This window comes from Ictalurus furcatus, chromosome 4 (assembly GCF_023375685.1).
Source record: "Ictalurus furcatus strain D&B chromosome 4, Billie_1.0, whole genome shotgun sequence".
NCBI lineage: Eukaryota > Metazoa > Chordata > Actinopteri > Siluriformes > Ictaluridae > Ictalurus > Ictalurus furcatus.
In genome coordinates, this window is record NC_071258.1 from 13871538 (window position 1) to 13894485 (window position 22948).

Here is a 22948-nt window from a genome sequence, read left to right on the forward strand (position 1 = left end):
TGCACAAACATGAACTTCCCTGCTTTGAAAACTTCAAAAACCCATCACAAATCAGTAAAGAGAGTTTATTTCAAGATGGCAGTAAAAAGTGGGTTTAGAGCAGGAAACACATGCAGTTACAGTATGTAGCATGATGGGTAAAATGTTAAATGAGTGCAGACGTCAGCTAAACGGAGCCGAACATTTCTCCACCGTTTATACATTAATGACATTTTAATGCTTAGTCAACACCTATTTATTTAATCATTCCACGGTTGCTTCAAACACAATCATTACTGTACATTTTCTCATCAAGATCAGAGGACACAGAACGAGCCAAGTTAATGCTGTTTATAAAATATGAATTAAGAGGAAAAGAATACGTAGTACATGAGAGATCATAAAAATTCACATCAGCAATTCTGCCATACAACCTCAATAGACATGTATAACAGATTATATATTGTTAATTTAAACTAAATACATTTTTACCATTAATAATAAAAAGCTTATTTGTATCCCAGTCAAACAACGAGCGCCTGCACTCATTCACTCTAAGGAGACATGATTGCTATTTGCCGTCGTCCTTTCAAATAAGAGTTTGGTATGCAGATTGAATAAAAATCTGGACCGCCGGGTGAAAGACAGTAGTGTTTGTTGCTTGCAAAGTTACACAGGCCCGGAACAACACAACAAAACGGTTTGTTAGTGAATTAAGGGCAAGCTTATCTTCTATGTCCAAGTCATGGGTTACAATTAAGGTAGCACGATCTAAATGTAATCTATAAACTGGTGCTGTATGAATAAGTTATTTTAGGGAGCAGCAGCTGACTTCGCCAGTATGACCGTGTGATCTAGTTCTGTTAAAAAGTAATTGAGTCAAATCATTGAGAATTGCAAATACTCCAAGCGTACACATCAAACAAGGTCTACAAAAGTCATTGAACAATACAGCATTCACTGATGGAAAAAGGAAAAGTCACCAAAAAAACAGATTAAACTGTGTCAGTGTATACCAACTGTGCTTCATATGGTGCAGCAAAAATATAAAACTTGCAATCAATACCAAAAGTAAGGAATGTGTTTAATTCAGCACAAATATATACCCCTGTCTGTGTCATTAGCATTTGCACCTACTGTATCCATATCCAAATAAGTGACTGGTCTTTTACCTCTAGAGCAGGGACACCTGGTGTGTCAAAATATAATGCGACGTTTAAGCCAAGGACCGAAACACAACATGTAAATCCCATTCATTTACTTGGCTAAAACTGATCTGAATCTAGCACACAAAACCAAACGCCATCTGAGGCTGCAGGTTGTCCAGCCCTGCTCTAGAAAATACAGTCATTTAGAATGAACAGAATCTGCAGCAAATCTAACATGGACCATGAGCATGATTGAAGGTGAACATACAGCAGTTGAGACGCTTGTCTTTCATCATGAATTTACATTCTAGACCCGTCATCACCCTGGAGACTATTTATATTGAACTGATGAATCTTAAAGGATTTATTAGCACGCTTTCGTCATCAACACTGATCCAGTCAATAGGTACAGGCATAAAGGCTGACGAAATCCAAAAAGCATCAGCGCACACACACACACACACACACACACACACACACACACACAGAGAGAGAGAGAGGGAGAGAGAGAGAGAGAGAGAGAGAGAGAGAGAGAGAGAGAGAAAGAGACGCCAAGATGGTCAAACTGATTTCCATTTAGTTTTTAGAAAATGGAGTAAGCTTAATAAATACTGCAGGAGATTATGGAAACGTGGTCCAGTAAAATAATTCCAGTCAGTTGCTTTACAGTTGCTTATCTGCAAAAACCGTTAATATATAACAATGTAGTGAGTCATTGCCTTTCAGTCATTTTCCTTCACCAGACAGAAAACCAGTCAGACACAAGGATGAAAGCGTTTCCATTGCTTTACTTTAAGTCTGTGGGGCTCAGATGAAGCACACTGGAGACCCAGACAGGGCCATTACATCAGGTCTCCCAAACAGCACTGGCTAGAAGAAAAGAGTCACAATTGAGGTCCACAAAACAAGCAGTAATAAAGAGGCACAGAGATCAGTTTTGTCACTTTTCAGGATGTAGGTGCAGTTGGGAAAGGAACCCACAGGTAGCTGTCAAGATACTGAGGAAAAAACACACACAAACACACACACACACACACACACACACACACACACACACACACACACACACACAGACACACACATAAGCAGACAGACGTCGAGGGCGTGAAGGCAGCAGTGTATCAAAGCCTGAAGAGGCAGTATCATTTCGCTCCAGCGGTGAGGCCAGGGGTCAGTACTGGCTCCTGAGACACCCGGCCCAAGAAAAAGAGAAAGACAAACAGAGGAAAGGAGGGAGTCAGGCAGTGTGTTCCAGCCGAGCAAGGCTAGCGGATCCAGACAGAGCATTAGTGATTAGTGAGACATAGATGAAGAGAGAGAGAGAGAGAGAGAGAGAGAGAGAGAAATCTCTCTGGCCTTACGGGCAGCACGGATTGTCGATAACCAGCATGACATCGATGCCATAGACCTCCAGCAGATCCACAAGGAAGCCGCGGTCAGCCTGTGGGTCCAAGCCCATAGCGCGCACGTGCTCGGGAGTCAGGGTGGGATCAGAGCTCCCTGCGACCTCCAGGAGGGTTTGAAAGATGCGGTTGTTCTGCTCCATAAAGAACCTAACATGGGGAAACACACAGAATGTTGTATACACTGACTGCTTACGCACCTGTGGTCAGTTAGCATGGCAGGAAAATAAAAATTAAGCTAATTGGCCTCCACTAGCTTTCCTTTACTGTGAGCCATATTATTATACATGGGTAAAGTATTCCTTCATGGGAGGACATTGAGAAACTAGATTTTCCTTTTTTTTTTTTTTTTTAATCGATATATTATGTAAAAAGGGCTGAGCAATGAATGGTTTAGATCTCTGAATTAGGATTAGAAAGAGACCAACGAACAGTGAACTAACACTGTGTGAGCTGTGTACACTGTATAAACTACAACTATTATCCAGCTAGATGGATCTGGGCTGATAGAAATAATGTAGCTGCTATTACATTCTTTTAGTTTAGCCCTTTTAAACATTTCCTCCCCGTCCATACAGCTCATATATGTAAACTAAGTAGCCCAGTTTGAATTCTTCATGTCACTACCATGATGATATTTCAATACGACTATATATTCAGCCTACAGCAACTTGGCCTGCCAAGTCACACTGAATAGATCAGGGATACTCTTACTGTAGTATACTGTAATATCACAGCTGTTGGAGCACATGATGTCGGGAAAAACATACTTCTTATTTCCACTTAATGCAGAATACAATTTGCAAACATTTAGACCTGACTGGGTCTGGGTAAACAAACATCCTTCTGTTTAAAGTATGGTTCCTATGTACACAGTCTCTAAAACCCTCTTCTTCCTTAAAACTGTAACTGGGAAGCAGGGATATGTGGCCTTGAATGCCCCTATAAATACAGAAATACATCACACTTAAAATACTTAATTCAAGAGGTCTGGCTTTAGAACCAAAAGAGCTTTTATTTGGCCACAATTTCATATTTGGCATGATTGTGTGCAAGCTCGCCTGTGCGACAGACCAAGGCAATAAACCTGTACAAGAAACCTGCCATCTTATTTAAGTACTCCCTTACAGATAGTAGGAATGCCATTTTCCTCATTTCAGTGAATTTCATCTGTACGCTGCAAAAATATGACATAATAGTGATGTGAAAATATCTTGAATATTATCCGATTTATTCTAGTATTTTCTAACATCACAGTAATATTTCTATACATTACTTTATAATCAACTCATTTCAATCTATTGGCAGATACATTTCCTCATTTTAAGCATTTTTCCTAGAAAGATGCAAAATGATCTGCCAGTAGAATAAGAAATTTCACAACCTGAAATTAATAGTACATTTGTGTAGAAATAGGTTTTATAATTTTTATTTCTGCCTCATGGCACTTATAATAGGAAATACTAGATGAATCCAACTATATTAAGGATATTTTTACTCGCCAAGATGAAATTTTATTTGTGGTGTGTTTTACCTTTTTTTTTGTTCATTTTTAAAATCTACATAAAAACTAAATGCATCATAAAAGCTGCTTTTCCCAGACTTACTCCTTCAATACACTGATTAGCCATAACATTAAAACACAATCAATGTTATTCACTTCAATGTTTCTCATTACAGTGGCACCTGTCAAGGGGTGGGGTATATATTAGGCAACAAGTGAACAGTCAGTTCTTGAAGTTGATGTGTTAGAAGCAGGACAAATGGGCAAGCGTAAGTATCTGAGACTCTGACAAGGGCCAAATTGTGATGGCTAGACAACTGGATCAGAGCATCTCCAAAAAGGCAGGTCTTGTGGGGTGTTCCCAGTATGCAGTGGTTAGTACTGCCTGGTGCATGTGCATCGCTTACTTGGGGAAGAGATGGATCCAGGATGCACTATGGGAAGAAGGCAAGCTGGCAGAGGAAGTGTGATGCTCTGGACAATGTTTTGGTGGGAAACCATGGGCCCTGGCATTCATGTAGATGTTACTTTTTTTGTAATTAACACTTTTATTGATTCACAAGTTAACACAAATAGACAAACAACATATATAATGAATCAAACTATTTTAACATAAATCCTCACTATAACCCCTCCCCCTACCAACCTCCCACCCCACCCTGGTCCCCCCACGAACACCCCTGTGGTCAATAGAATATAAACTCACATATCCAAAAAAATAATAAAATAAAATAAAATAAAAATACACGCAATTTAAAAAAAAAAAATAATAAAAAAAGGAAAATACAATAATCAAGTATAATCATAGACTAAACTCTAAATTATACTCTCCACTGCCCCTCCTCGAGAGTCCCCCAAAAATGCCAAATAACTGCTCCATTTCTTCCTGAAGGAATTCCCAACTCCAATCCTTCTGCTCGACCCCTCCACAAAGGCAGCCACGCTCCCCATCTCCACACACCACTCTGGAAACGAGGGCGCTCCATCTGATTTCCATCCCCTTAAAATAACCTGTCTACCAAACATCACACTGGTCAAAACCCAATCTATTTTGTACCTATCCTCCAATTTTGTGACCTCCCCATCTCCCAAAATACAGAGTCTAGGGCAGAACGAGATCTGAGTGTTCAACACCTCACATACAAAGCTCTGCACCTTCCACCAAAATTCTTCGATCTTACGACACCCCAAAAAAACATGGGTAGTGTCTCCATCTTCTGAATGGCATTGCCAGCAGGTGGGTGTGTCTTTAAGACCAAGCCTATACAATTTAGAGGGGGTCCAATAGAACCGATGTAAAATCTTAAATTGTATAAGGCGCACCCTTGCGTCTCTAGATGCAGTTTTTATATTTTTTAAAATCCTAGCCCACTCTCCCTCCCCCAATTCCAAATTTAAATCTTTCTCCCATAATCTCTTGAGAGTGGTCGAGACTCCGTCCCCTAGACTCTGAATCAGTATGGAGTAATACACTGATGCTTCATGCCCTCTTCCAAAAGCAGAAATCACCTCTCCCAGAGTATCTGCTGCTTTAGGGGGGTGCATGCTACTCCCAAAAATAGTACAGAGCAAGTGGCGTAGTTGAAGATACCTAAAAAACTGAGATCTGGGGATCCCAAAACGTTGAACCAATTTTTCAAAAGATATCATCACACCACTCTCATAAAGATCACCGAGTGTATTAACCCCCCTTGTGATGCACTCTGACCAACAAAAAGGGGACTTATTAATACGTAGTTTGGGGTTTAGCCATAGGCTCGAGGCAACATTGAGATAAATATCAGAATCAAACACTCTGGACACTCTTGTCCACACTGAGTGCAGATGTGAAATAACGGGGTGTGATTTAACTTCTCTGGTTAGATTAATGGAAAGGCTTTACAGTGGCAAAATAGGGGCAAGAACTTCTTGTTCAATGCAGTACCAGGTGGAAGTGACCAATGAGCCAAATGTCTGAGACCAAACACATAATAATAAAACAGAATCTTGGGTAGGCCTAGCCCACCCTTGTCAACCGGCCTATGTAATGTATTGAAATTTAACCTGGGACGCTTACCATTCCAAATAAAAGACTTCGCTATACTCTCAAATTGCTTGAAATAAGAAAGAGGGACATCTATAGGGAGAGATTGTAGCAGGTAATTGAATTTTGAAATACAACTCATTTTAATAACATTAACCTTCCCGATCATAGATAAATGTAAAGAAGACCACCTGTCTACATCACTCAAAAACCTTTTTATTAACGGGTCAACATTAACACTAACTAAATCGGACAAATTTTTTGGAAATAAAATACCCAAATACTTAATGCCCTGTTTGGGCCACTGGAAGGCACCAGGCTGAAAGGCCGTTACAGGACAGTACGCTGTCAGAGCCAAAGCTTCGGATTTAGACCAGTTGACTTTGTATCCTGAGAATTTGGAAAAGGAATTAATAATTCTGTGGAGGCAAGGCATAGATCTAGTAGGGTCAGAGACGAATAATAAAATATCATCTGCATAAAGCAAAAGCTTATGCGCCACACCTCCCGCCACCACCCCTGGAAAATCATTCTCCTTTCTTAATCGCAGCTGCTAACGGTTCCAGGGCAAGACAGAACAATAATGGGGAAAGAGGGCAACCCTGCCGGGTGCCCCTATCTAGAGTAAAATAATCTGAAATTAGTCCATTTGTTTGTACTGCCGCTACCGGGTGTCTATAAAGTAGCTTAATCCAACCAATGAAAGTATTCCCGAACCCATACACTTCCAAAATCTTAAAAAGTTAATCCCATTCTACCATATCAAACGCCTTTTCGGCATCAAGTGAGATGGCAGCAACCGGAGACTGATCATTCGCTACTGACCACATGATATCAATGAGACGTCTAATGTTATCAGAAGAGCTACGGCCCCGAATAAACCCCACCTGATCTATATGTATAACAGATGTCATAACTTTACTTAATCGGTTAGCCAGAATTTTCGACAAGATTTTTTACATCTAACTGGATCAGGGAAATTGGACGATAACTTTTACACTCACTTGGATCTTTGTCTTTTTTAAGAATCAGACTGATCCGGGCTTGTGTCATGGTTGGAGGAAGCTTTCCATTCTTTAATGACTCTGTATAAACTTCTAACAGAAGTGGAGCCAGTTCTGTAGCATAAGATTTGAAAAACTCAGCGGCAAAGCCATCTGGCCCTGGAGACTTGCCTGTAGGCAGGGCCTTAATTACCTCGCCAAGCTCCTCCAGGGTTATCTCAGAATCAAGAGCATTTTTTTGCTCCGTCGTCAATTTCGGGAGTTCTAATGGTTCCACAAAGTTTCTAATATCTTCATCAGTAGACAAAGACATTGAACTATAGAGATCAAAGTAAAATTCTTTAAAAGCATTATTAATATCAATGGCTGAGGTAAAAATTTCACCACTAACAGACTTCACTGCGGGAATGGTAGAAAGGGCCTCCCTCTGTTTTATATATCTAGCCAAAAGTTTTCCTGCTTTGTCCCCCGACTCAAAGTATGACTGTCTTGCCCTGAATAACCAAAACTCCACTTTCCTCGACAAAATAGTATTATATCTATATTTCAATCTGGTCAACTCTCTGAGACCATCAGACGACATTCGGCGCTTCAGCTCTGCCTCTGCACTTTTAATATGTCCTTCCAACGCCACGAGTTCTCATGCTTTGGATTTTTTAATGAATGAGGCATACTGTATGATCCGACCCCTAAGAACCGCCTTAAGTGCCTCCCACGCCATGCCCACAGAGGATACTGAGGACCAGTTGGTCTCCATATAAACATCAAGTTCAGTCTTTAACATTTGTCGGAAATCAGGATTTTGTAAAAGAGATACATTAAAGCGCCAACTAAATGATTTCTTCTTCTCCGTTTGTGGCCACACCTCTAAACTCACCAGGGCGTGATCTGAGACTAGAATGTTTCCGATTGAACAATCAGCAACAGATGAAATGAGTGATTTGGATATCAAAAAAAATCTATTCTAGAATAAATCTTATGGACTGAAGAAAAAAAAAAAATGTATAGTCCCTACCAGATGGGTTCAAAAGTCTCCAAATATCTGCAAGACCAAGATTTTTACACATCCTCTGAAGCGTCACTGTTGCTCTAGGGGGCTTACACACTTTTGCAACACTATGATCAAGGACTGAGTCCATCAAAAGATTAAAGTCTCCTCCCAATATTATATCATGTGGGGTGCCAGCAGATTGCAACATCCCTTCAAGATCTATAAAAAAGCCCTGATCATCAGCATTGGGTGCATAAATATTACCCTGAATTTCTGCTAAAACAATAATTACTCTCCCTAATTTATCTTTAAACTGTTTGAGACATTTGAATTGTAGATGCCTATTTACCAATATAATGACTCCCCTGCTCTTACTTGAGCCAGCACTAAAAAAAATATGACCACCCCATATCTTCCCAAATTTATCAGCTTCCTGCGATGAAAGATGCGTTTCTTGAAGAAACACAATATCATATTTCTTAGGCTTAAGAAAAGTAATGACCTTCCTTCTTTTTATGGGGTGTCCTAACCCATTCACATTCCACGTGGAGAGAGATAGTACACTCATATTAACAACTGACATTTTGATATAACAGAAAAAATTAATTGTGTGCCAAAAACAAAATTATGAAGACCACAATTCAACATTGATGCAACAATAAAACCCCAAGTTTCCCCCCGAACAAAACAATCAGAAAAAAGAAGAACATGCGCATCAACCCCGCGCATTACAGCGCCAACAGGCGCCAATCCCCCTAAACTCAAAGAGTCCATGTACGCCTACAAGAGCCCCCGCGACAACTCTGCCATCGGATTGCACAATTCTGCCTCACAGATTTGTGAGGCAAAATTACATAACATACAATATTTTCTAAAATAAAATATACCCCAACCAATAAGCAGAGTAAACACAAATAATGTATAGACTAATTCACAGAACTGCCTCAAAGGTGTTCCTTCGCAAAACAAAACAAATTCCAGCCGATATAGAGCCATTCAGTTTCCTTGGACAGACAAACGAATAATCAGCGAGCCGGCTGTTATGAAAGAATGACGTCATTATTCCAAAGTCCCGTGGAAGTACTCCACAAATCGGACTTCAGCCAACAGGAGGCACAAGCGCAAGGAGCGAGCAGAGACATCTGCCACTGTCCTGAAGCAGTGTTATTCAACAAAAGAAGCCCCGCCACTAGGCGGAGCCAGCACAAAAGGAAACAAAACCGCATCCCGGTTCCTCTGATGGTCAAGAGCCAATTCACTCGGAGGCTCTTGGATTCACTCTGTAGTATCTATTATTAATCTGGGCTGGAACTTAATTGTAAAAGTGATCTTCCGTCCATGCCAAAGTTTCTTTAAGGAAGTGATATTTCACAAAACAAAACAACCTCTAGCCGTTCGGCTGCGCCAACGCAAAAAGAAATAAAAAACGGCGCCCATTTTCCTCCGAAATCCAGAGTACGCACAGCGAGTCGACCCACTCACAAGAGAAATATCCAATGGATTATTCACCCATTGATTCAATAAAAGACATTGCCTGATTGGGACACGTAAATAATTTGCTGCCGTCTTTGGTGTTAATTCTCAGTCTGGCCGGAAACATCAGTGCAAAAGTGATCTTAAGTTGGTGCAAGACTTTCTTGCATTCCTTGAACCGATCGCGTTTCTCTCGTCAAGTTAGCAAAGTCCGGGAACAAGAAAATATTGTGATTCTTCCAAGAGAGCTTTCCTTTGCTCCTCGCCTGGCACAACACGAGATCTTTATCGGATGATCTCAGAAACCTGGCCAGGATTGGTCGCGGCCTGTCTCCCTCGCCAGATCTCCGAGCCGGGACTCTGTGGGCCCGCTCGAGTTCTAATTTGTGGCCTGTTATATCGAGCAGACTCAGGAAAAGCTCGTCCAGAAATTTCACCATATCTCTGCCTTCTTCATGCTCAGGAACTCCAATAATCCGCAAATTATTCCTTCGGCTTCGATTTTCCAAATCTTCCAATCTTTCAAATATTTTTTCCAAGTCTCTCTTGGTCGTGGGCGGATTAGCGGATAATGCCCTTTCCGAAGACTCAAGATACTCGATTCGTTTCTCAGCATCCGCCACTCTTGTAACTAACTCAGAGAATTTTATTTCTATCGCGGTAATCGAACGTCGTATTACAGCGAGATCTTCCAAGTCAGCAACAACCTTCGTCAACATCCCCGACATGTTGGACAGTTGGCGCTGGATTTCTTCTCCAGCCGCACCACCCAAAACAAGTCCGCGGTCCACAGGCTCGTCCGGGCTTCCATCTTGAACACGTAAGTGTCTTTTAATGTCTCCAGAGCTCGAGGATTTTAACTTCTTTGCCATGTTTACTTCAAACAGCAAAAGTGTAACTGGGTATACCGAATTTCACCAGATTATATCATGAAAATAATTAGAAAAATTAGCAAAGTCCGCAGAGCTGTCTTTCACACGTCTGCCCTTCGCATGGCGTCACGTGACTCCCATGTAGATGTTACTTTGACACATACCACCTACCTAAACATTGTTACAGACTAAGTACACTCTTCCATTGCAACGGTATTCCCTAATGGCAGTGGCCTCTTTCAGCAGGATAATGTGCCTTGCCACTAGGGATGTCACGAGAACCGATACTTCGGTACCAACATTGTTAAAACGTGACAGTACTTGTTTTTCTGCAGTACCATTGGTACAAATTGTAATGAATGTACCGAGGTTGCAATTCTTCCGGAACTGAAGGGGGCAGCAAATACACGCAAGTGTTTTAGTCAGGCCACAAGTGGTGAAGAAGAAGAACTACAAACACACAGGAAAAACTACAGAAGATTAGCTTAGCTTAACAAGTTTAGCAGTTGCTGGTGTACAACCGATGCTCTCATTCATTTCAAACAAAGCGAGGAAACACCTGGAATTTGGTGAAGCACCAGAAAGACGGGCCCTATATTACGTTTGTTTGAGGCAGCTGGCATTGTGGCTGTGAAACCAGCTAACGTTATTGAAAGAAAATTCTCGTATATTATGTACTCTCTTATATTATGAACTGCTATCAAATACCTATGATGAATGTATTCATTTAATTACCTTTCTTATAGCTGGCACATGTATTTTCTGTCTCTTGAAAAGACTTATTTTCATAGTGTGCTGTGTTTTGTTTTGTCTATCTGGCTGGCCCCTGCACCAGTAGATTCAGTCCAAGCACTGCTTCTTATCAATGTGTATAAATACTTCTGTTTTGAATGAATAAACCAGAAGTCTCTGTGACCATTCACATGTGTCAGTGTGTGTGTTCATTCGGACTCTCCAGGCCTGAACTCTGCGGTAAACCACACTTTCTAGCTCATAACAGCACAGAACTAAAACTTAATAGAAGTAAATAATTGTAGAACAGGCTAATAGGGTTGGCGGAGGTCTGGAAGACGTAGTTTGAGATTTGGAGATTCCCGAGATATTCTCTGTTATGGAACTCTAACGTTATGCTCCATGTAATATTTGCGATAGCCAGTTATTTGTTAACGACGCTAACGCATTGCAATGTTATAAACTACCTCCTAATGGGCCACCATACATCACCATTCAGCCCGTGTCCTGTCAGCAAAATGTAGCCTAATGTCACTAATAATTACTGAAATGTTAATGGTTTTAATAAATCTTTTTGGTCTGCCACCATATCAGTGAATTTAAACTAATGCTTGCAATCAGAGTATAAGGGGTGTGGGTGTGTGCGTGCGTTTAGGAGTGCACCTTAGCACTTGTTATTAGTTATTGACAGACAGTGTTTGATAACTAAAATATCTCTCTCTCTCTCTCTCTCTCTCTCTCTCACTCTCTGCCAGTATCAGCCAGAGGAGGATGTCCTCCAGGAGTTTTTAATTTTATTTAAAAAAAATTTTTTTATATTTATATTTATATATATATATATATATATATATATATTTTTTTTTTTTTTTTTAACCACACCATGGTATCGAAACTGGTATCAAGTATCGTGTACTTTTGGTGGTATCGGTACCGACTGCTAGATTTTTGGCATCGTGACATCCCTACTTGCCACAATGCAAAAATTGCTCAGGAATGGTTTGAGGAACATGATAAAGAGTTCAAAGTGTTGACTTGGCCTCGAAATTCCCCAGATCTCAATCTGATCGAGCATCTGTGGGATGTGATGGACAAATAAATCCAATCCATGGAGGCCCCACCTCACAACCTATAGGACTTAAAGGATCTGCTGCTAACGTCTTGGTGCCAGATACCACATCACACCATCAGAGTTCTCGTGGAGTCCATACCTCGACGAGTCAGAGCTGTTTTGGCGGCACAAGGGGGACCTACACAATGTTAGGCGGGTGGTTTTTAATGTTATGGCTGATCAGTGTAAAGTCTAACGAACCATTTTTTTTTTTATTCATTCCATTGAGAATTCACACTGAAGGGAAAAGACATGGTCTTACGGAACGTGCCAAAGCTACAGGCCACAGTGGAAGCATGTTGCTTCCAAAATCTCAGACATTGCTCAGCTCCTGTACAACCTCAGGTTTTCAGATATTCTCAGCACTCGAAATCTAACTTAATGTAAAGTATAAATGACTGACACAGACTTTTAAGCATTGGTTTTGCTATGCTCCAATGTTTCCCTGCCCATTCCTTGGGAATCCCAGACAGTCTGCATTTCTGCTCTGTATCAGCACTTGACACACCTGTAGCAGGTATTCAGTACTCCTGATTGCTTGGTACAGGTCTTTGTCTGGTATTATCTGACAGAGCAAAAACATGGATCTGGGGCTTGCCAGAACTTAGTTGGGAAACATGAGGTTTAATGATAGCAAGCAATACAAATCTGCCACTCACAGAATGAAGAGGTCTTCCTCACTAGAGGTGCAGTCACCATCAACTTCCTGGGAATACAGCAACAACTGCCTGCAGAGACATTGCCAATTTCATGACATCACCACCATCACAACAATGTGCATTGCCTCGTCGAAATGATTAAGCGTCATTACACATAAGGAGGAAATGGTGCTCTGTGGTATGTTTAGTTATGCTGCAGGAGTACTCTATCTTCCTAAGTAAGGGAGAAACATTAAGGTATTCATTTCCAAGTCTTCTTGTGGAACTAATGAATATGTAAATAAATGTGGAATCGTGCAAATAAAATTTTATGACTGGTTTGACTTGTATTTATACTACAGTGATCAGAAAGCTTAACAGTCTTCTTCACGGTACCTCTGTTCACTGAGTTTGCGATACTTCTCCTTGTCTGCATTGTTAATTCGCAACAGAGGCTGCAGGCTTTCTCGGTGTGTCTTCACATTCTGGTTGTCAATGTAGACATCATACAGCTCCTTCTTTTCCTCAAAAATCTTCTCTGTAGTGCCTACACATACACACAGAAAGCAGAGGCTTGCAAGCACTATTCAAAAACTTTCTTGTACAGTTTGACAGTATGTCAATCACCACAACTTTTCTGTGAAAGCAATGTCCTTTTTCAATCATTCTGAGACAGCCTATGAAAACTACTTATTCTACTACCAGGAAATAAATTAATAGGCGAGCCTTTTCATGACTGAGTCATGCAGCAGTTGTGCAACAACTCACCATTTCATTATATTTGCTTTAAATGGAAACGCTGGCAGCAATTTATAATGAAGTACTCACAAGCCACGTAGGACAACTCCGTCTCCAGAGCTGTGATGTCGGCAACATTGATATAGAAGAAGGGGCGGAACTCTGGTACAGAGCCACCAATCCCAGGTATGGACACATTAGCAAGGCAGCAACAGCAGTATACTGAAAACCATCAAGAAAGAAGGAAAAAACGAACAACGCAAATCACGACCCATTGAAAAGAAACTTACAGGCTCATAATTGATCGAGATATTATAAATGTTACAAAAGTAGTAAATTTTACTAACTAATATGTATAAATGAAGGAAGGTAATTGCGGCCATCTTTATTAAATGTAAAACATCTAAGTTTGTAGATCATAAACACACGTTCTTATGAACGTATATTACTTTAGCATATGAACTTCATTTTCATCAAACTCTGCTCGAGTCTCACCCCGGTAACAGACCACGCCGACAGGTGGAGGAGAAAAGATGAGGATGCGCTTCCTTAACAAGGCAAACTTCCACAACACCATGATCTGCTCTCCAAAGAAACGGATGAATTGAGACATGCAGCCAGCAGGATGTGTAATCTGACAGGAAGTAAACAACAACCATGAGACACCGGACACTCAGAATGGCATTCAAATGTGCTGAAAAGACAATGGATAATGTGGACGTTGATATTCAGTTGGACTTAAGGACAATAACATTATGGTCATGGACATAGACAGAGTGTCCATGGGAAATCGCAGACATGGATTCCTGTTCTAACAAAACATGTCCCTGTTTAGCAGAGTGAAAGTTAGGAATGCTCCAGTATTTCAGCAAAACGACACACAAAACTTCAACGTATTAAAAAATAATAATAATAACAGAATAAAGTAACTTAATGACTTCCTGTTTTTGCAGAAGGCACTGTAGAAGTGAATCAAATCTGAGCCTTGAGCAATATTTATAAAAGCTAGACTAGGAGTAAATCCAATAAGATAAAAACAGGTAAGAGATGAATGTAATATTTTAGCAGTGCAGGGTTCCACATGCTCTCACCTTCATCTCTGGATGCATGCAGCGGTTCACCACGGTGCTGGTGGGGCAGACTGTGACCAGACCGTTCCCTCCCGGGGGAAGCACAGCCTTCTTATCCTCATAAAATGCCTCCAATGGCGAGTACTGGCCTGGACACTGCAGCTGGTGCCTATAGTCAAATACAGATATCACCGTCATATCATCCACAGAGCTTCCACAAGCTTAAACAAGCATAACGTGTACTAAATATGTATCATTTAGAGAATAAGAGGTCAGTATAGATTCAAGTGCTGTAGAGAACCCATTTACAGGAACAAAAGAGCAATAGCATGGTCTTGTGGGGATCCAGAGTAATGCACACTGATGAACTGTTATTAAATAGATTAAATCCAGATGAGATGCTGCAAATAAAATAAAGGCTACATTTAGATTATATCAGTTATCAAATATAAGTTTAATCCACTTTCACCTCTGGTCTTAGACTGGACACTTAAGGTAAAAATTATATTATATTTTATATATATATATATATATATATATATATATATATATATATATATATATATATATATATATATATATATATATACACACACACACATATATACATATATACATATATACATACATACATATATACATACATACATACATATATATATATATATATACATACATACATATATACACACACACACACACACACACACACACACACACACTTCCCAATAGCCAGTCAGATCTCCTCAATCATATGACAGCTACCAGGGAGGGTGAAGGTTATCATGTGCTTTCTCCAAGAAATATGAAGCCAGCCAACCACAGCTTTTCAAACTGCTGCATCACAACACACTTGGAAGAAGGTACTCTTCCACATGCGTGAGCTCAGATACACCCATGATTGGTTAGTGTTGCTGTGATTGACAGGGAAGAGAGAGTATGCCATCTCTCCTACCCAGAGAGCACAGCTGATTTTGCTCTCTTGGACTACCAGAAACATATGGCTGTGGCATCTTCAGGATTCGAACGCTCTCCGGACGTTAGAGCAAACATTCTTCTGCTGTGTCACTCAGGAAGCCCAAAATCTGGCCTTTTTGCCTTCTCTGCCAAATCATCAGCTGCTGAGCCACTAATCAACCACCCAATAACCAAATAAACCAAACACATGAAATGGGAATTTATACATGTAAAAAAAATATGGAATAAATCTCATAATATATAATTTTTTTTTAAATCTTGAACACCTGTGTCTCAGAGCTTATAATAAATTCGAACACAATAAATATTAAAACAGGGAAGGAAGAGAAAGAGGAAGTGAGGCATCGTAAGTGTCGGTATGTAGAGACAGTAACTGAGACGACACACAGAACACAGGTTAAATGCAATAATCAGAAAGACAAGAAACCAAACTTGGTTTAAATATACCTTGATGTCTGAAAACAGCCCCAAATCATAGCTTCTGTAAAGTGGCTAACACTTTCGGGATGGAAATAGATGGATCAAAAGCACTTACTTGACCTGGTTCTCTAGAAAGTGCATGTAGCGGTAGAGCAGTGTGTATGACGGTGACAGGATACCAACAGACTTCATTCGAGCCCCCCTCTCTAGCTCACTCTCCACCGGCATATTGGCGAAGCATGCCAGTCCAAAGAAAGAGCCTTTACGAAAATATCTAGGAACAGTCAAAACAAGCATTATATTGTAGATGTACTGTATGGTAAGGTACATCATGCAGAATCAAACTACACTGTCTCTGTATAGAAAAACATTATGTCACTTCACTTAATATTTAAATCAGACTCTTACATGAAATCATTTGCAATTCGATGAGAGCCGCTGGCCATTGACTTGAACTCCACACCTTCCAGGTTTATGTCTTGAGGTAAGCACCACTCCACAATGTTTCCTGTACATGGCGCAAATTTAAAAACCACGATTACTGACTGCAAATTGCATAATGGCAGAAGAAGCCTTCAGTCTATCTATCTCTCATAAATATACCATATAATGTATACAAGGTGCAAGAAATAAACAAGATAGTATACTATAACAGCCGTTCCTAAACTAATGGTCATAAGTCATGATCCCATGTGCGGTTGCTTGATTATAAATGGGGTCATTAGAGAAACTCACAATTTCCTCTTTTGTTTTATTCACTGATTTGACAAATTAATATTACAAGTATTTAATTACGAAGATGGATTTTGTGTGCTACTATATTGAAATGATACTGGGAGTCACACTCAAACAACCCACATTTAAATTTAGCATGTACTAGCATGGGAGTAATTGCAATATAAATTGACAAATTTTTCTGCCCAGTTACCTCAACTAGTTCTTTGACAACATTGAGTCTCAGACTTCCTGGTATATCAGAAGTCAAGAAAACTAACATGTAAATATGCCAAAACATTATTAAATATGGATTTACAAGCGTTACGTAAGTAATTTGAACATATAGCCTAGTCCTATATTATAAATCAGGAATTAAAAAAAAAAAAAAAGTAGGGTGGTACAGGGTTGGGGTCACTGAAGACTCAATGTCAATTTGAGATTGTTTGTCCAAAAACTTTCTGAATCACAGTTCTATTATTTTCTCACTATACAGTGGGGTGGTGATATGTGTTGCAGTATATTAAAAATATGCTTTGACACGATTTAGGGGGAGGGGTGGGAGGAAATCTACTTTTGGTTAGAAAATGCCATGATTCATCAGCTGGTCATGATGCTCACAGCATAATTTAGTGTGATTTGCGAAGAGTCACAACAGAATACATTAACAGCACTTGAGCAACATGGTGAAACAACAGGTAGCACTGCTGCCTCACAGCTCCAGGGTCCCTGCTTTGATCCTGAGCTCGAGTTACTGTCCGTGTGGAGTTTTCTGCATGTTCTCCTGGTGTCTGCATGGGTTTTCTTCTGTGCTCTCCAGTTTCCTCCCACTTCCCAAAAACATGCAGGTAACTGCGACCGGCTGCTTTGATCGCCCCTAGGTGTGAATGAGTGTGTTATTGCATGTCTGCACGGTGCCCTGTGATGGACTGGTGTCCCATTCAGGGTGCGTTTTGGATATTATGGAGATGCCAGTGATCCTGACCCTTTCTGCTCTCCAGACCTGCCTGATCCATCCTGATGGCCTACCTCTGGATGGAGCTCTCATCAACTGGAGGCTACATTCTGCCAGAGGATGACCTCAAGCAGTGCAGCCTGGAGATTGCTGAGGATGGTGCCACCTGAAGTACCATGCAAATGGTTTTGGACCTCAATTTCACATGGACATTTTCGCTGTGGTTGCTGGGACTACGGTTTCTGCTATGGCCTTAGGACTGCAATTACCACATACAATTTTGCACTCAAGTCTCCTTTAATGAACAGTGGACTAGTTCAACAAAACAGATTTCATATTAAAACCATAATGAACTTTCTTTTACTTTCACACTATCCATTGTTAACCAGATGAGGACGGGTTCCCTTATGAGTCTGGTTCTTCTCAAGGTTTCTTCCTCATATCGTCTTATGGAGTTTTTCCTTGCCACCGTCACCACCGGCTTGCTCATTAGGGATAAAATCCCACACTTAAAATCTATATCCTGTGTTTATATGTTTCTATAAAGCTGCTTTGAGACAATGTCCATTGTTAACAGCGCTGTACAAATAAGATTTAATCGAATTGAATTGTGTTCCTGCTTCACACCCAGTGTTCCCAGTAACCCTAACTGGGATAAAGTGGTCACTGAAAATGAATGAAGAACAGTATAGCAATAGTTATTCCATAACAATGTGTTACACAGCCATACCGTACATTAAAAAAGAAGAAGTCAGGCAGTGTGTATTAGTCAGCAAGATGACTAACAAAACTAGTTATTTTCACTTTTTCTTGTGGTGGTGTGACTTTAAATGACTGTAATGTGTAATCAATCCAAGGTTGGAGATTATATATATATATATATATTTTTATTTTATTTTTTTTTTTTTCTGTGCACGACCAACGTGTAGCAGACTGTTGACTTGACAGAACAAATATTAGCTCTAATGAGAATCAAGCTGTGAAACACTATAGTGCAGTAATACTACTCCTACTCACCTGATCTCGTGTCAAAGGTCACCACGAACACAGAAACAATTTGATCTTTCTCTTCCCACCCCGGGACTGCGCGGGTTTTGATGGAGGGTCCGGGGAAGGCGCAGTCTCCTTCCTCATCCGTGCCTGAAGCATAAGCATCCCCCTCGGGCCCAGAGCGCGTGCTCCTTCCCCTGCCTTTAACAGCTGTTACACTACCTCCACCTCTCGGGCTCGCGCTCCAGCCGTTATTTGCGCCATTTTTGCTCGGAGCACAGCGGTCCGACGGCTCTGTGGTCAGGAATCCGCCGCTGTGAGGAGCAGGCACGGCGGGGGTCGGTTCGGCCCGCCCGACCTCCTCTTCCCAGTCGAGCAGCGGAGCTCGGTCCGACTGCTCCACCATCATCGCGCCTTCGCTGCTGACGAAGGAGAGTCGGGAATAAACGTCCTCTCGACGGTGTTGACAGACTTAATTGGTTGTCTCAATGGAAAACACCCGTCGAATTCTGAAATTAAACATGTCTGCAGGTTCCTAGCTTCCAAATATGCACGGAGTGAGACGGAGAACCCGGACACGACCGGGAGACGACACTGTTTTGATGAGGTCACACACTTCCGCTCACGTGATATATTTTCGCTATATAAGGTTGAGAACCAAACGGCTCTCAAACGGATATAATAAACAACACACAGCTTAGCATTTGATAGTGTTTGATTTCCACCATCAGATATATTTAGTAAATTATTATAGTTTCCAGGTATTTAATCACCTATTGATATGAATAAAAACCCGTCATGGTGACACAAGCCAGATCTGCACTTTAAATGTAAATGTGTACATTTACCTGTAACAAATGGTAACACTGTGTAACACAGTGTAACACAATTCTAGCCTTATATATCTATTAACAAACTCTAAAATGGAGAATAACTCGAAAGTGTGAACACACCTACTAACATTTCACATGCAATAGAACATTTTGCTTTCAATGTTATGGTATGAAGGTTGAAACCGGCTACCGAACAGATATAGTAAACATATATAAGCCATAATTTAATTTGTGCAACGATACACTCCGGTCACAGTTCGATTCGACTCTTGATACCGGTGTCATGATTTCTATTTGACTTCTCTGAATATTTTGAACAAAATGCAAACGAAAAACAAAATGACCGAAAATAATTCTTTCATAAACTACTGAATCATATACAAAGCAAAACAATTTGCATTTCTGTCAGTATAAAACTAACTAAATAAAAATGCTACAAATGTCCTGCAGATACTATTCTTAATAACACCCAGTTAGAACGCCCCATTCAAAGCCCAGACCTCAATCCTCTTGAGAATCTACGGCCAGACATGAAAGTTGCATAATGTTGCCAAGACGAATGTGCAAAAATATCAGGATCTGGATGTGCAAAGCTGATAGAGACATATCACTGAGGGCTTGCAGCTGTAATTGCAGCCAAAGTTGGTTCTATCTAGTACTGACCCATGTGAGTGTTGGCATCAATCAACAAATGTCTTTTTTTGTTTTTAACTAACCCCTGTGTCTTATTTAATTTTTTAAAAATTGCACAATCAAATGTTGGACATGTGACATGTTGACTGTGTGAAGCAAATGGTAAGAATCCCCAATAAATATATTTACAGAAGATGTATATGTGAATGATTTTTTTTTCTTTTAATACAATACAATTAATTTAATACAAACTTGAACACGTTAGGATAGAGGATATAAAAATAAAATATCAAGGTAGGTAAAAATACACCAAAAAAATGAATACTTAAATAAATACATTAAAAAGAGAGTAATTAAATAATTAAATAAGAATAATTTTCAGTCAACCAAAATGATAGCAATAGGGCATGTAAAATATACTATTTAAAAGGAAGTTTAAGTTATTTTTCTTATTACATTGAAAGGACCTAATTTAAGGTGTCATCATTTTTTTAAATAAATATATTTCCAATGAGGCTATTCAAATTAAATTTTCACCAGACATCAGTATTAACTCAAGAAATCAGTAAATATAAAGAATTCACAACATTTAAGTCCATAAATAAAGTTATGTGTAATAAAGTGGAATGACACAGGAAAAAAGTATTGAACACACTAAAAAAGCAGTTCTCTAAGGCAAGGAACAAGCTGAAATTCATAAGTAATTATACCTCCTATCTGTGCAAATTATATCAGCTAGGTTAGTAAATTGATGGTCTATAAAAAAGACTTTTCATTACCAACGTGTCACACAAGAAACATCTTATGGTGGGTAAAAGCAAATAGCTCTCCCAAGACCTTCTCAACCTTATTATTGCAAAACATATTGATGGAATTGGATACAGACGTATTTCAAAACTTCTGAATCCTCTAGAAAGCACCATTGGGGCCGTTAGCTGCAAGTGGAAGCTACATTACTCCGTCATCAACCGGCCATGCACAGGAGCTCCTCGCAAGATTTCTGACCTGGGAGTCAGAAGAATAGTTAGATGAGTAGCCCAAGAGTCAAGGACCACTCAGAAAGAGCTCCAGAAACACTTGGAGGCAGCAGGTGTCATCGTCACAGAGAAAACAATAGTCAATGCACTCCACTGCTCACACTCACCCCGCAAGACTCCATTAGTAAAGAAAAGGCATGTCGAAGCTCATTTAAAGTTTGCTACAACTCATTTGGGCAAGCCTATGAAATACTGGGAAAGTGTAGTCTGGACAGATAAGAGCAAAATTGAACTTTTTGGCTGTCATACTACACACCATGTTTGGAGAAGAAATGGTACTGTACACATGACCCTAAAAACACTATACCAACAGTGAAGTTTGGAGGTGGAAGCATCATGGTGTGGTGCTGTTTTTCATTACATGGTACTGGCAGACTTCATATAATTGAAGGAACGATGAATGGAGCCCTTTACCAGGAGATTCTTGAAAAGAATCTGCTGCCATCCACCAGGATGATGAAGATGAGACATGGGTGGACCTTCCAGCTGGACAACGATCCAAAGCATACAGCAAAGGAAACTCTCAATTGGTTTCAGAGAAAAAAAATCAAGGCATTAGAATGGCCCAGTCAATCACCTGACTTGAATCCAATTGAACAAGATTTAAAGATATATGTTTTGAAGAAAGGGCCAAAATCACACCTGTATTAAATAAATTTCATTTAGTGTGTTCAATACTTTTTCCTGTGTCATTCCACTTTATTAAACATAACTTTATTTATGGACTTTAATGTTGTGAATTATTTATATTTCCAGATTTCTTGAGTTAATACCAAAGTCTGGTGAAAATTTCATGGGATTAGCTTCATTGGAAATATATTTACTGAAAAAAATGTTGACGCGTTTAATACTTATTTCCCCCATTGTGTGTGTGTGTGTGTGTGTGTGTGTGTTGAGCAGAAAAACACTGAACGAGACTCTGAGGCTATAATGAGCACATACTCACCCCAACTGAACAGTTGAAGATGTGTGTGAATGTGTGTGTGTGTGTGTGTGTGTGTGTGCGCGCGCGCGTGTGTGTGTGTGTATGTATGTGTGTGTGTATGTATGTATGTATTTATATCTGAATGTGTGTGTGTGTGTGTGTGTGTGTGTGTGTATTCCCCTGTAATATCCTTCAGATTAGGGATAGGACCGAACATTAGAATTTTTGGATATAGAAAATGGCTGATTTTGAGAAAACAATGTTATATATATATATATATATATATATATATATATATATATATATATTGATTTCCCGCTCACGTTAGTGAAGAGTGTAAGGTTTGTAAAAGAAATTGGCATGTAAATATCATAACGTCACAGAAATTGGCATTATTAGCAGGAAGTGGGCGGAGCTTAAGACTTCTTCAAAGTTGCCCCATTGGATAATACAAGAGATAATACAAAAATCGTGAAATTTATATTACTTGTAACAATGTTTTGTTAGGCATACTACAATTTAAGAGAAGCCATGTTATTAAAGTAATTTATTAAAAAGCTAATAAAAAAATAAATAATTGACGTAACTAAAATTGTCGTCTCGACCTGTAGCGTCATAAGCAAAAAGCTATTGGTTTAAATGCTTGACTGACAGCATGAAGGGCCGGCCCATCAATCAGTAAAATGACCGCGAGCGCAGTTTTACTGAGTGGGTTAAAGCAGGGCAGGCTGGAACCTCGTTAGGACTAACATAATCGAGCGCGCGAGACGCAAACGTGGC

General features: G+C 39.9%; 1 protein-coding gene across 4 annotated transcripts; it reads right to left on the bottom strand.

Moving 5' to 3' along the window:
* Positions 1 to 211: 211 nt before the first annotated feature.
* Positions 212 to 19343, bottom strand: dennd11 (DENN domain containing 11). Of its 4 annotated transcripts, none has more exons than XM_053623080.1 (10): positions 18768 to 19343; positions 16490 to 16589; positions 16197 to 16355; positions 14705 to 14852; positions 14109 to 14247; positions 13704 to 13835; positions 13272 to 13422; positions 12897 to 12965; positions 2489 to 2680; positions 212 to 1993 (listed from the first exon to the last, which is right to left on the bottom strand). In XM_053623080.1, exons 1-10 carry the CDS (start codon positions 19147 to 19149, stop codon positions 1975 to 1977), a joined length of 1491 nt encoding a protein of 496 aa, XP_053479055.1. In that variant the 5' UTR covers positions 19150 to 19343; the 3' UTR covers positions 212 to 1974. The 4 variants fall into 4 exon arrangements, with proteins under 4 accessions (XP_053479055.1, XP_053479054.1, XP_053479056.1 ...); XM_053623079.1 differs by having other exon boundaries at positions 212 to 1997; XM_053623081.1 differs by having other exon boundaries at positions 212 to 2311.
* Between the last annotated feature and the right edge of the window lie 3605 nt (positions 19344 to 22948).

Excerpts from the sequence above, each read along its gene's own strand:
- dennd11 (XM_053623079.1), bottom strand. The coding sequence starts at position 19,149 with ATGATGGTGGAGCAGTCGGACCGAGCTCCGCTGCTCGACTGGGAAGAG. Across the intron at positions 14,248-14,704 it reads GCATGCATCCAGAGATGAAG|ATTACACATCCTGCTGGCTG; the intron begins GTGAGAGCATGT and ends ACTTCCTGTCAG. Across the intron at positions 13,423-13,703 it reads GGAGTTGTCCTACGTGGCTT|GCACTACAGAGAAGATTTTT; the intron begins GTGAGTACTTCA and ends GTGTATGTGTAG.